Genomic DNA, 13,593 nt, shown 5'->3' on the forward strand with positions numbered 1-13,593 from the left:
GTTTGGAAAACAGTGAGACAAAACAAAAATATGCAAATTTTGACTACATGTTCACTTATCTGTTGGTGACTCAAAGCAAAGCATTGGGTGGAAGCAAACTCAGAATCATGCTCGACAGATACCAGGTCATCAGACATCAGAACATTTCCTGTTTTTCACATTGTGTCAGCATTGAACAGCAGCAGGGGCTGAGAAGTAGAGCTGGGGGGAAAAAACGACCCAGCATAGTGTCGCAATATTTTGCGTGGCGATATTATATCGATTCATGGCAGCTAAGTAATGATAATAGTTCTTTTTTTTTCCTAAGTTTTTTTTTTGTTTTTTGTTTTTTGGAGGCCGTAGCGGGTTCACTTTTAGGGATATACTGAAGAACTAGAAGATCTAAAGAATCTATTGGCTTTGGTGTGTCAGGATATCGTGTCGGGAAGTTGTCAAATAATGCTGCAAAGTTAGGCTTTTTTTTGCATTCAAAAAAATTCAGAGCAGGGAAGCTTAAAGTTGAGGAAAGTTTGATAAAGTGCCGCGGTTGTTGTCGTCCATACATGTTTGATATCAGTTCAGTTCAGTTTGACTGAATACTTTGTTGGTCAGTCTGTGGGTTTGACTCTCATTGTGGAGAAAAAAAAAGACTGAAGTGAGATGAACAGACACAATAGAATAGACGCAATAATATCTTATCGTGACTTAAGTATCGGGATAAAATCATATCGTGGGGCCTCTGAAGATTCCCACCTCTAGCCCATGTCTTTGAAAAACTCTGCAAAAAATATTCTAATTTGGACTACATTTTCATTTATCTGACTCAAAGCAAAGCATTGGGTGGAAACAAGCTTAGAATAATTCTCGAAAGATAGCATCTACATCTGGTCATCTGACATCAGAACACTTCCTGTTTTTCTCATTCTGTCAGCAATAAACAGCAGCAGATGCTGAGAAGATAATACCACATGTTCACTTGAGGAATTCATTGGCTTAACAGCATTTTCAAGGTCACATTATCTCAAGCGTTCCCCCCAAATGGCGAGATGGAGCTCCGCCGACGCAAGATGGACACTTGACGTTGCCTTTATTTCAACAGAATGCCCCTTCTTCAGGAGCACAACCTGCCTGCAGAGCAGAATGAGTCATAAAGCTCCGCAGTCTGCTCTGCTTCTCATTCATGACCCTCATGACAGCTCCGTGGCAGCCAATGAGCTCCGGGGCAGAAAGCAGAGGGGAGGGATGAGGCGTGGCGTCCGGATGGCCAAAGCATCAATCATTGAGCAGAGAAATTGTGTTAAGTCTGGAAGATGGGCTTGGAGCAGAAATTGAGAGCAGTGTGTACTCAAGGTGTATGTGTGTATATAGGCTATACTACCCCCCTCAGACTGCTGTTGTATATGATTAGCATGCAGGCCACATCAGCAGTCAGACTCCAGTGAGGCTGAAGCTTCCTCGCCTGCACAGTGGTGCAGCAGACTAATGCCCCAGAAGCACCAGAATGAAAAGGCAATATGGCAGAACAGTCTGGCAAACACTGTTAGTGAGGAGAAAACAAAACACTGCCGTTTATGACGGAGTATGTCTGAGTGAGAGGGAATGCACGCATCGAAATCATTTTGTTTTGTAAGACAGAAAGCAGCATTTTTGCCGTTTTTTTTTCTTTTAAGTTTTTTCTTTTAAGTGGCGCTCCACCGATTTTACACATCAAAGTCTGTTTACAGTTCTTGTCATGTTTAGACCAGAAACTTTGGCCTCACAGCCAGTGGTAGAATTGCATTGTGGGTAAAGTAAGTGCCATGTTTTGACAAGGAAGATGATATCTCTGGTCTGAGGCATTTTGATTTCTAACTGTCCGTCTTTGGTAGTGCAATGCTACATCAGCGAAGAACTCTTTAAAAGGGACGATTTTGTGGATTTACTGGAAGAAGAGACATTGTGTGGGAACTTTCGGGCTAAATAGAGGAATGAACATTAACTTCTTTGTCCTAAAGAGGAAATTTGTCTTGCAGGGTGAAGCGTAGGCCACCCAAGCCCCAAGAGTGTTGATTTGACATAGCAGGGAAATGGTGGAATAGCTGTTTCCAAGTGAGTCATGTGGTGCCTCACATTAGTGAAGGAACGTCTGTAAATCAGCTGGGGGGGGCGGGGGTTTCTTCTGAAAATTACTTGTTTCACTGTTAGAATCTGATCAATTCAGTCAAGCCGTAAGATTAAATCATTTAATTCACATTCAAGTTAGCGGATCGCTAAAGCAGAAGAGCAGCGGAAGATCCGGGTATTTTTTATGCACGGAAGTCAGACTGTTTTTGGCATCAACATGGGAATAAGCAGAGCCCGGCCTCCAACACTGAATCCAGTTCTCTTTATACTTCTATGAGAACACCAGGTAGCATATAGAGTAGGGATGGGCATTTGAATAAATCTTTTTGATCGATAATCACGAACATTAACGATCAATTATCGATTTAATCCTAAACATTTCATATTAAAAATGTCCATGATTGAAAATACCAAAGGCAGCCTGTTATTTCTCAATAAAATATTTATTTCAACCTTTTACAACCTTTAACAAGTTTGCACAACACAGTTTAAATGTGCAGAGAAAATATGCGGCGTCGGGCTGAAACAAAATAAGAGCCGGTGTTTTAACAATAAACAAATACAATTACGCCTCTTTTAAACATAATAAAAAAATATTATATGAACTAATAATAATTAAACATGAAATCAAATAATCCTCTTGCACAACATAGGCTACAGTTTACATGTGCATGTGTTTATTAAAAAAAATACGCGGAGGCGTCGGGTAGAAAACAAGAGCGGTGCATTCTCTTAAATAATAAATACATATCATCATTAAGTAAAACAAAAAGCATCATTTCAACTAAAAATAATTTAATAAATAAAATAGCCTATTACTCGTGGCTGACTTTTTTTGTTGCCAAAATGTATAACATCAAACCAAAGGCACCGCGCTGAGAGAAGACGAGAGGGAGATTCAACCTACTGATTTTTGTTAAGAAAAATGAGCATGTTCACATGCTCGGGGGTGAGGCGTGACCGCAGCCTAGTGACCGTCAGCCCCGCAGCTGAGAAAACCCGCTCCGACGGCACCGAGGTTGCGGGGATGCAGAGGTACTGTCTCGCTAACCTGGCCAGCCTGGGGAACTTTCCATCATTTATTTTCCACCACTCTATAGGGCTGCAATGGAGGGGTGGAGGTGTTTCCCTCAAAAAGTTTTGAACTTCTGTCTCAATACCAGTGTCGCACTGGGTGGATGTGTATTGCTCCCCGAGGAGAAGTGCCATTGCAGAAGCGTGCGTGGTGGCAGCAACGGCGCTCTTCTGGCACGGGTCAGACAGCGCGGCCTCGTTTCCCCCAGCCCGTGGGTTAGCCGCCTGACCCGCGTCAATTCCCTCTCCCAGTTCAACCAGTTTTGCATTGGAAATCACTCTCTGTGTTGGTTGAAGAAAGCTCAAATGCTTGTGACGAGGGTCCAGCATTGATGCAATCATGGGGGCGGATGACACAAACTCGTCAGACTGAACCTGCATAAATTATGCAGAAAAATTAACTATTAGAAAAATGTCACATGTAAATAAGCACCGCACATAAGCGACATTTAGCTAAGCCTATGTCAATTTATTATGCTATAGCGGCTATTTATTATGTTATAGTTATGTTTATTATTATTATTATGTCCAGTAGTTCATTTTACCTTCATTCTGTTGCTGAGGGAGGACTTCACTTTGGTCTTGAATTCGGTGACTCTGGTACTGTCTCCTTCTCTCCGCATGAGATGGGTGTTGATGAGACTGAAGGTCACGGGATAAACGTTTGAGATGGAAACGTCCTTCTCGGCAGACATGGCAGTTGTGACACACTTAAGTGCTCCTAACACTGGCTGTGTCTCCTCCATCAGCTGCCAATATTCCTCCTTCAGCTCCAGGACCCTGGCATCTTGTAGCTTGGTCACGGTTCTGTCCGAGAGGACAGCAACAACAGCCCACCGCTGCTCCACCAGCCGATCGAACATCTCACAGACTGAGTTCCACCGCGTTTTACACGATTGGATGAGGCGGTGGGTTGCGAGACCCATTTGCTCCTGCTTCTTCTTCAGCGCATTGCTTGCCACAGTGCTATGGTTAAAGTGGCCAACGAGTCTGCCAGCTGCAGAGATTACCCGATGCAAGTACAGAGAAATTCCGTCATTTATGGCTAATTGAAGTGTGTGTGCAAAGCAGGCAACGGAAACCCAGCTGACTCTGGTGGGACTGTTGGCAGCCGTGACGTTGGCCGCGTTGTCGTGGACGCAGGCGATAACGCGGCCTTCAAATCCCCACTGCTCTACCGCTTCATTCATCTTCTCAGCGAGAAGGTCGGCTGTGTGCCTGCTTGGAAGGCTTTCAGTGAGCAGCACCACTGAATTCATTTGCCAGTTGTTGCAAATATAGTGGCAGGTGATTGTCATATAGCTCTCAGCTGTTAAAGCGGTCCAACAGTCCGTGGTTATAGCAACGCGGTCCGCTGTGGCTAACTCTGTTAGCAGCTCCTGCTTTCGCTCCCCGTATTGAGTTTCTATGAGCCTGGTGATGGTACGCCGTGACGGAATATGATAAGCTGGTTCGAGTAAATTAATCACAGCTTGAAAACCTTTTCCATCGACGACACTTATGGGCAGCATATCCGTTTGAATCATTCTGCAGATGCAATCTGTGATTTTCTCTGCCCGGCGTGCATCGCAGCTCCTCCGGGCTAACGCTGAGGTGATGGTGGGTTGAGAGTAGGATTCATTGTTGTTAACCACGGTCGGATGAACGTTGTTTAAATGGTACATCATTGGAGTTGTTGTTGTGTTGTACTTATACACCGTATCACAGTGTCTACAATGAACGGAGTCATTTTTTAACTCAAAATGATCCCACACCAGACTTCGCCTCGCTCTCTTCATGTTTACCTGATGTTTACCCGCGGCTACGGCAACTCGCAGGCAGGTCAGGATTAGTTTTTTTCTGTCTGTAGGCTATATCGCCCCCCGTTGCTAGGATGTTTTATTACCGCCACATAGTGAAATTCAATACATTGCTCAGAGACACACACAAAACATGAACTCTGTTTTATAACACCTCGAATCGATAAAACAATTACGTGATCGGCAAAATTCTTAATGATCAATTATCGATAATCGATTAATCTTGCCCATCCCTAATATAGAGTGCTTGCTCTAGCTGCTGTGTAGTTGCCAATTGTCCCTGCGTTCAATTCCAACCCCCTCGCCTTAATCTTCCCCATTTTCCTGACATCTACAGCTGTACTATCAAATAAAGAGAAAAGACAAACACAGATGAAACAATATCTTGCTCATATGATACATGAAACATATTATAAAACAATGCAAGCTCAAGCACACTCAAAAATCAAGACATTCTGAAAGCGAGAGGACAAGATTTATCTATCGGAAGCATCCGGGGCTGTGGCTCAGTTGGTCGCCCACTGATCGGAAGGTTGGTGGTTGGATCCCTGACCCTGCCTACATGTCGAAGTATCCTTGGGCAAGATACCGAACCCCAAATTGCTCCCGATGCTGCGTTCATCAGTGTGTGAAGGAATTCCTGATGGTGGTAGGTGGCTCCGTTTAGGGTAGCCTCGGCCACCAGTGTATGAATGTGTGTGAATGGGTGAATCAGTGCCGTCTGTAGTGTTTCAGTGATCGTAAAGACTAGAAAAGTGCTATAAAAGAGGAGTCCATTTACCATTTATAGTTTGAGTAGTATTGCAATCTCCTGTTGGCTATTGTTTGACAACAATTTAGCTTTTTATTAGCTTCCTTTTTTTATGTTTCTGCGATTATGAATACGCAGAGAACAATCCAGTTGTTCACTTTGTCTCTCAACTCAAAATCCATTCACATGTCTCAAGATGCCAATTGGACTGTGAAGAATGACTGGCGCATGGAAGTCTTGGCCCAGATATGCATGCTCCAGATATTCAATGGCTGCACCACAACCCCCTATATATTGGCCCAAGAGGCTAAATCAAGCTAAATCCTTGTCAGACCATTAGCCAATGGGCTGTGATATTGAGGGTGAAATAAAACCAAATGTTATATGGAAGATTTGTCATCGTCTGACTCATTGGTTGATCTTTCCAGAAGAGATCAATAATTCAATGTCTTTGGTTTACCTTTGTCTTTGGTTGGTTAAGATAAAGGACTTGCCGTTGGGCTTTGGTTAAGACTCGTCAACAATCTGTCATGCCTGCAGAGGTTAAGTGTTTCATTCTCTGAAGACTTTAGTTGGCATTTCTCTGAAAGGACTCAAGACTAAAAATAAAAAAGTTAAACCCACAGAAGCAAATATCAGCTGCGAGTGGGCGGAATCACATTTAACATTGTCTGACTCACGGTGCAGGAGATGCTGTGGTTTCATTTGATGAATAATTTCATTGCCAAAGGAGCCACAGCTGCACCTGTTCAGGCGTGCTTTTGGTTTTTATTTATACCGAGTCTTTTAAGAGACATGCCAACCAAAATCTACCGTTTGACTGTCAAACACCCACTCTAAACACCCACTAAATCTGGGGTTTTAATAGTAAACCAAAGCTTCCAAATTTAACCTTGACCCTTTGAAATTTACAATTTCGATGACTTTGCTGAATAAGCAAGAGTTTGTATGTTTGTAAGGATACAGGAGAAAACTTTATAGGGAATTCAGTCTGGCAGACGGGTTGTTTGTCCATTCTTGACATTGGAAACTTGAACCAATTCTGATGGTTTTGTTATTTTAACAGAGTAAAACTAAGCTGCAGAAGAAGTCACATCTTAGGAAATGGGACCAACTAAGGAGCACTTGAATGCACCATTGGATTCGCCATCTCATTCTAGTTGGCACTGGTTTTTAAAGAACTTACATCAGAGTGAAAATTAAGTTGAATATTGTTTAAGCTTGCAGGACTATTTGTGAGTTAATGTAAATAAAATGCTGCCCTAGAGTATAAAACTAGTTTTTAAAGTTCTTCTGGAGATACTAAAAGCCCACTTTGGTCATATTAGTATTCTGATCGAGCCGCGCTCAGTAGCAACAGTTTCTAGCAAGAGTCATGATTCAAATCTCAATGTTTGTCCGAACAGAGAGCAGCATCCAACACACATTTAGAAGGCCGTCTGTTCGTGCTGGAATACTGGAGGGGAAGCAAACAAACATGTAGACAGAGGAAGCTAATTGTGGTTCAGCTAATCAATATGCATGAACGCTTTAGTATTAGCTTAGCGAGAGAGGGAGGAAGAGAAACAGAGGGTGAGAGTTAGAAAAAAGAGGCGGAGCAGCAGGAGGCAACAGGACACTAATCCAGCAGCTTTTAATATAGTGTGTATTGATCCATGATGCAGCCCTGCAGCCAGTTTAGGGAGCCGAAGTCTGTCTGCCAGCTGGCTTCACGCTGATATTACAAATTGATAAAATTTTACCAATATTTACTGTATTTTTTTTCTACATTAAATGCAAATTGTTTAAAAAAGTTTAATTTATTTTATTATAAATGTTAACCATAAAATATGTGAAATATTTTTCATTTAAAATGTATTTATTATTTTTTTAATAATTTAATCACACTTATTTTGTTTTTTCTACATTAAATGCAAATGCTTTAAAAGCGTTCAAATACTTTTATAACAAATATAAACCAGAAATTAATATTATTTATTTAATATTTATTTAACAACTTAATCACACTCATAAAAAGTTACTATCTAGAAATTTACTGTATTGAGTTTCTCTTGTTTTTCTACATTAAATGCTTGAAAAAGTTTAATTACTTTAATTCCAAATATTAACCATAGAATAAAAATTTTAAAAAATTGTGAATTAATATAATTGGACATTATACATTTTTTTTACAGTTTTATTCCATTGCTTAATGGTCTTTAATGTAAAATTAAGGCGGGGGGTTCAATGTAAATAAAAAGTCATTTAAAAAAATGGTAAAAAGTCAACACTTATGGCCATAAAAAAGTAAAAAAACAACAAAAAAAAGCAATTCGACATATATATATATATATTTTAAAAACACATTTACTGTAGATTATCCATATTTTTAAAGAAATAATCTGTAAAATAACTTACAGTTAATAACTGTTATTTGACGGTACTTTTGCTGGGCTTTTTCACTGTTTAGTCCCTTGAAAATCGACTTGGAAAGTTGGCAAACATTTTGTTACAAGAGTCATATTACACAATAACATGACAGACAAAAGCTAAATGTTGGATTGAATGAAAGAAACTTATGAAAAGAAACTTATTATTGCCCATTGCCCAAAGAACACTTATTGCCCATCAATTTTTTGACACAATAAGTTATTCTTACAACTATTATGGCTTTCTTGTTTATTCTAAATGCATATCTCCTTACTTCCATGCAGTAAAACGTGAACATATTTGAGTATATAACAAAGGCTATGTGAGAAATCCTTCATTTTTTTAAACAGCATATTCACTCAGCTGTCACTTCAAGTCCACATTTTAACTTTTCACTGCAAAAAAATCCCAAAACCTTCCAGCAAGCACCAACTATTTTAACAGGATGTGGAGAATGCAGCTCTCTGCTTCTCATATTTCCATATTCCACCTATGATATTTGGGTGTTAAATGGGGTTAACTGGGACTAATTGGGGTTGACTGTTCATTTACAAGCATTCATTTAGCCCAGACTTTCCCTTATTTATAAATGGGTCCACTGGTGCAGAGTAACGAACCTCATTAGTTTGCAGTTTGTGAATGTATAATTTTTGCTTCTACGATGGAGCAGAATGATGTCTCAGAGTCTTTTCGATGCCGGCAAGAATTTTTTTAGCAGCTTAAATATAGGAAAGTGATGTGTTCATTGCAGATGCATCCAGTCTGCAGCTCATTCATTCCCATGTGAACACCTACAAAAGCTCCGTCTGTCAGTTTTTGTGTTTTTTTTCAAGGCGGCTGTAGGGATGTGAGCAAGCAGAAAACCTCAAAAGCAGCAAAAGGAAAAAAGGGAAAATAATTATCTCCCGCTTTAAAATAAGTCTAAAAATGTGCCTTTGGCTTCCTGTTCCTCTCCAAGACAATAATAGATCCAAAGCTCACCTCAGTGATACACAAGGTGATAAATAATAAATAAATAACAGCAAAGAACGACATTAAAGTGGCTTTCATCAGCTAATGGCTCCGCGAGACGCTGGCCGTCCTGTCTTCAAAATCCTTCCGTCTGCTTTTGTTGTTTAAGGTTTTTTTTGGAGAGCTTTCACGTCAATCTAGTAGGCTTTTTCCACCGCCTCCAGGTTGCCAGCCGATGCCCGGCCAGTGCCCAATTATGAACTGTTCTTTGTTTTTTCCACTGCCAAAGAGCCGGCTCATGGCTGGGAAAACTGGTTCCACAGCGGCAACAACTCCTTGCTGGTCTTGAACCACGAACGCTACGTCAGGGGCTGGGGGCGGGGCTATCTGACCAACAAGACCAACTCGGTGCCATTGAAAGAGACCAACTGAAACATGTATCATTCATTTATTTCATTTGTTTAACTGCAATGTGATTGATACAGGCTAGCTTGCTATCGCCAGTTGGCTATCACTAGCGTTAGCTAACAACAAAGTCCAACATTAACATCTTAAGTTCAGTGTTAATAAGAATGTATTCGGCGTCCACAGCGATCAAGGTGAGCTGCCCAGATGTGTTGTAGAGACATGTAGTCTGCTGTTATTATACTTTCTGAGAGGGCGGAGACATTAGCAGTGATGCAACAACAAGGCTGTAGAGCCCGTGGAAAAGCAAACAGGTTTGGAGCTGGTTCAAAAGTTGAACTAAATGCAAATCACACAAGCACTGTCTCCGAACCGGCCAGGCACCAGCCCCTGGTTAAGAACTAGCTTAGGAGACTTGCTTTGTAAGTTAGCGGCTATGATGAAACGAAGTGCATGAGGCAGCTGACGTCGGCTGATAAAAGAGACGTTTGTTTTTTTACCAAGAATATTCTGTTCTGGAAGATTAGACGTGAAATGAAGCCGACCGTCAATCCTGCCAGTCTCCGTTCCTCCTCTGTGACATTTCCCTCTTTCACGGTGTGTGTGTGCTGCATTTGAATCTATTTATAATTTTGCCGGCATGAGCCTGAAATTGTGTGTTGCACTAAATAGATCTAATATCAATTTTCGAAGGTGTGCCACCTGCATCAGGACGGCAGGCTCTTACAGCAGGGCCACGGTCACACTGACACAATGCATTAGTACCATTTATGTGTGTTTTTCTGTGCTGCAGGCTCTTCATTTTCCCCCTCGTGTCTCATCTCTCCCAGTAACACAAGCTGTCCACCACTGTCCGCCAACAAAAAGCAGCACTATCTCTGCCTCTGCCTCTCATCTGCTGCCCACTACCTTCCCTTCATTCAAGGCCTTTTCCCATTTTTTCCTCCGGCGACACACAATTCTCCATCCTCTCCATCTGTCTCATCTGATAGCCGGTTCCCTTCATCTGCTCCTCCTTCCGCTTCTGTTTTCACCACCACTCTGCAGAATTTACTTAATTTGTATGCTGGTCTGTACTTTTTTTTTTAACCCCAATACACTATAAAAGGCATAAAAAGGCACTAAAGTAAGTTTGAACTTTATGACAGTCCTCAAGTGGATCAGAGATTACAAAAGTTTCCAAAACGAAGCTCGAAATTGTGATATTTTTGTTTTGATATTGATATTTAAAATGTCTCCTCAGCGACACTGTGAAGCCATGATTGATTCTGCTGAGACGGACGGTCAAGTGACAAATATTTTGAGAGAGGGTGAAAACGTTTCTCTCTCTGCTTGTCTCAATCTCTCTCCAACATATGAATTAGACTGATTTTGTGTTATTCCAGTCTGCACTACGTCTCTCTCCTTCACATCTATCATCACTTTATGACGCCTGGCTGGTCCCACTGCTAACAGTCCCTCGGCCGCTGTCTGACTCTTAATAGCTTCTCAAATATGAGCCATAAAAGACACATGCAGTCTATGAAATTAAGATCATAACTAGTGCCGTTAATATCATGTGATATGTGATGAGTGTCCTGTTTGCCATGCTGTACTGTAGCAGAAACTGGTTTCTGCGTTTCCTGTCTGTCTCTGCAATCAGTCGATTATTCAATTAGGACGAAAGCCCTAAAATGAATCGATCTAATGAATCTAGACAACCGTCCATCTGATCGACTTCATACTTGACGTGTGTTGCTAAAGACCCAAGGAAGTGTGGTGTCGAGTGTCATATTTATTAGCCCTGTGTTATGATTTCACTGTGTAGAGAGTCATTATTTGTGAAATTGGAACTTTACGGCTGTCCTTGAATGGATCATAGGTCACGGAAGTTTCTATTACAGAAAAGTAACCTAAACGAAGCTTAAAATTGTGATATTTCTGTCAAAATCACTTTATTCTACATGTCTCATTTAAAATGTCACCAAAAATAAAGCGTTTGTAATAACTAGATCCTGTTAAAAACATTAAATTTTGCTCTCCAGAGACACTGTGAAGCCGTGATTGATTCTGCTGAGACGAACGGTCACGGTGTTTACACAGAGCTGAGAGGAGAGGACAGGAGAGGCTTTAAAAATGCAAATAGTTCACTATGTATAGCATGTGGAGACGCTATTTTTTTTTTATATACTTGTGGGCACTTTGAAAAGTGTCGTATATATAAATTCCATTTTATTCCAATTTAGAGAAAAATAATCTATCAGAGAAATTCTACTTTTTTTTCCTTTTTTATGAATTATGTCAATATAACTGTTATTCTGCACTAAAGACATGTTTGAGTTGTTCCCACGTCTAGCCATGATTGTGCTGATTCCATAGAGCTGCAGGATTTATAGATTTATATCTATTTTATATATTGCCGCGAAATACAAGGCCACAGTGAGTAAAATATAAAAAGAGCAAAAAATGCCCTGAAACATCTTGTTGGGGTTCAGAGGGTTAAACTCTCAAATACCTATGGCAGTATTCTCAACAGTCCTATATCAGTAGGGCTATATGTTTTTATGAAATGAAACAAGCTGAGCGAAGGAAGAGCCAAGTGTGAGATATTTGGAGGGCAGGGCAACTGTTGAAACCATCATTTAGTAACTGAACTGATCACGAGATGAGATCTGTCTGAGTCACCTCAGGAGATGATAAATGACTGATTGAGATTTAACCGCCTCCACTAACTTATTTCCTGGGGCATACCGCTGCAAGAAACCTCTGGTGCGGCACATCAAGATCTTAAAGTCACGGAATTTACTGTCTTTAACCAACTCAAGATCCTCCTGATATCCAACATAAAGACCAAAACATGAATCTTTTCTTTTTCATAACTTATCGTCAACAATGTAAATGACATTTCTTATTACTGGTACCAGCTATTGTCTTTCATTTTACATATACTTTGTTTATTTTTTTTGTTGTCATTATAATTATTATATTTATTTGACGCATTTAACCATTATGTGACTCACTTTGTGTACTAATTGTTTTTATTTATGTAATTGTATTTATTCATTTTAAGTTTTTACCATTATGTCACTAGTAACTCACTTCGTGTAGTAATTGTTTTTATCTAATTTAATTTATTTATATTACATTTTGACAATTATTGTACTTGTCACACACTTTTGTGTACTCATTGTTTTTATATATTTATTTGTATTTATTTATTTAAAGTTTTCACCATTATTTCACCTGTCACTTACTTTTGTGTACTAATTGTTTTTATTATATTTATTTATTTTGAGTTTTGACCATTATGTCATTTGTCACACACTTTTCTGTATCGTTTTATTTATTTATTTTTTACCATTGTTCCCAATTCACGGTTATGCAATGCTTGAGGTCTATGGGTTGGTTTGGGATGGGCTTTTTCTTTTGCCTCACTTTCATAATAAAAAAAAAAAAGAATACAAATGAGCAATAACCACAATCTTGGCAGTTGTTGGCGAGCCTGTGGGCTCTAAAAGCAACAGAATCACAGCAAATTTTATTACATTTAAAGCTGTAAAAGGGGTCAAGACTGAAAGTTTTGTGACCTTTATTTTTGAAAGAACCTCGAACATGAAATGTGTGAGAATACCGCCAAATATCAGCACAAATCACCAAAACTTCTGACCTCTACACACACACACACACACACACACACGCACACAACTTCTGCTCTCCCTGTCCTTTCTGCCGCCTGTAGCTCGTCTACTTATGATGCGACCAGCTCCCACGCGTGCATCGTGTGTGTGTGTGTGTGTGTGTGTGTGTGTGTGTGTGTGTGTGTGTGTGTGTGTTTGCACTGATGAATAAGCACATCCAGCACATGTGTGTGTAAATGTATGTGTCAGTCTGAGTGTGTGGGAGAAACAGCCACAGAAACAGAGTGGGTGAGTTGGCATAAGTAGGTTACAGGTAATGCGCCTGTGGTGTGTGTGTGTGTGTGTGTGTGTGTGTGTGTGTGTGCCACATGGACAATATGTACTATATGCACCAGTGAGCGTACAGTAAGTGGCTTTCCCATATAGGCAGTTATTATATGTGTGTGTTTCTCTGCGCTGTGACTCATTTTTAATCTGAAGGTTGAGCACAAGTGATTCCTCTATA

The 13,593-nt window shown here is 40.3% G+C and overlaps 2 protein-coding genes across 3 annotated transcripts in view; both read right to left on the reverse strand.

The window, feature by feature from the left end:
• Positions 1 to 13,593, reverse strand: part of LOC131989600 (phosphofurin acidic cluster sorting protein 1-like) — a 100,060-nt gene that overhangs the window by 66,554 nt on the left and 19,913 nt on the right. The window lies entirely within an intron of this gene.
• On the reverse strand, positions 2,444 to 4,880 carry LOC131989606 (E3 SUMO-protein ligase ZBED1-like). Its single transcript, XM_059354885.1, has 2 exons — positions 3,702 to 4,880; positions 2,444 to 3,531 (listed from the first exon to the last, which is right to left on the reverse strand). Exons 1-2 carry the CDS (start codon positions 4,821 to 4,823, stop codon positions 2,986 to 2,988), a joined length of 1,668 nt encoding a protein of 555 aa, XP_059210868.1. The 5' UTR covers positions 4,824 to 4,880; the 3' UTR covers positions 2,444 to 2,985.

The sequence above is a fragment of the Centropristis striata genome, chromosome 17 (assembly GCF_030273125.1).
Source record: "Centropristis striata isolate RG_2023a ecotype Rhode Island chromosome 17, C.striata_1.0, whole genome shotgun sequence".
Taxonomy (NCBI): Eukaryota; Metazoa; Chordata; class Actinopteri; order Perciformes; family Serranidae; genus Centropristis; species Centropristis striata.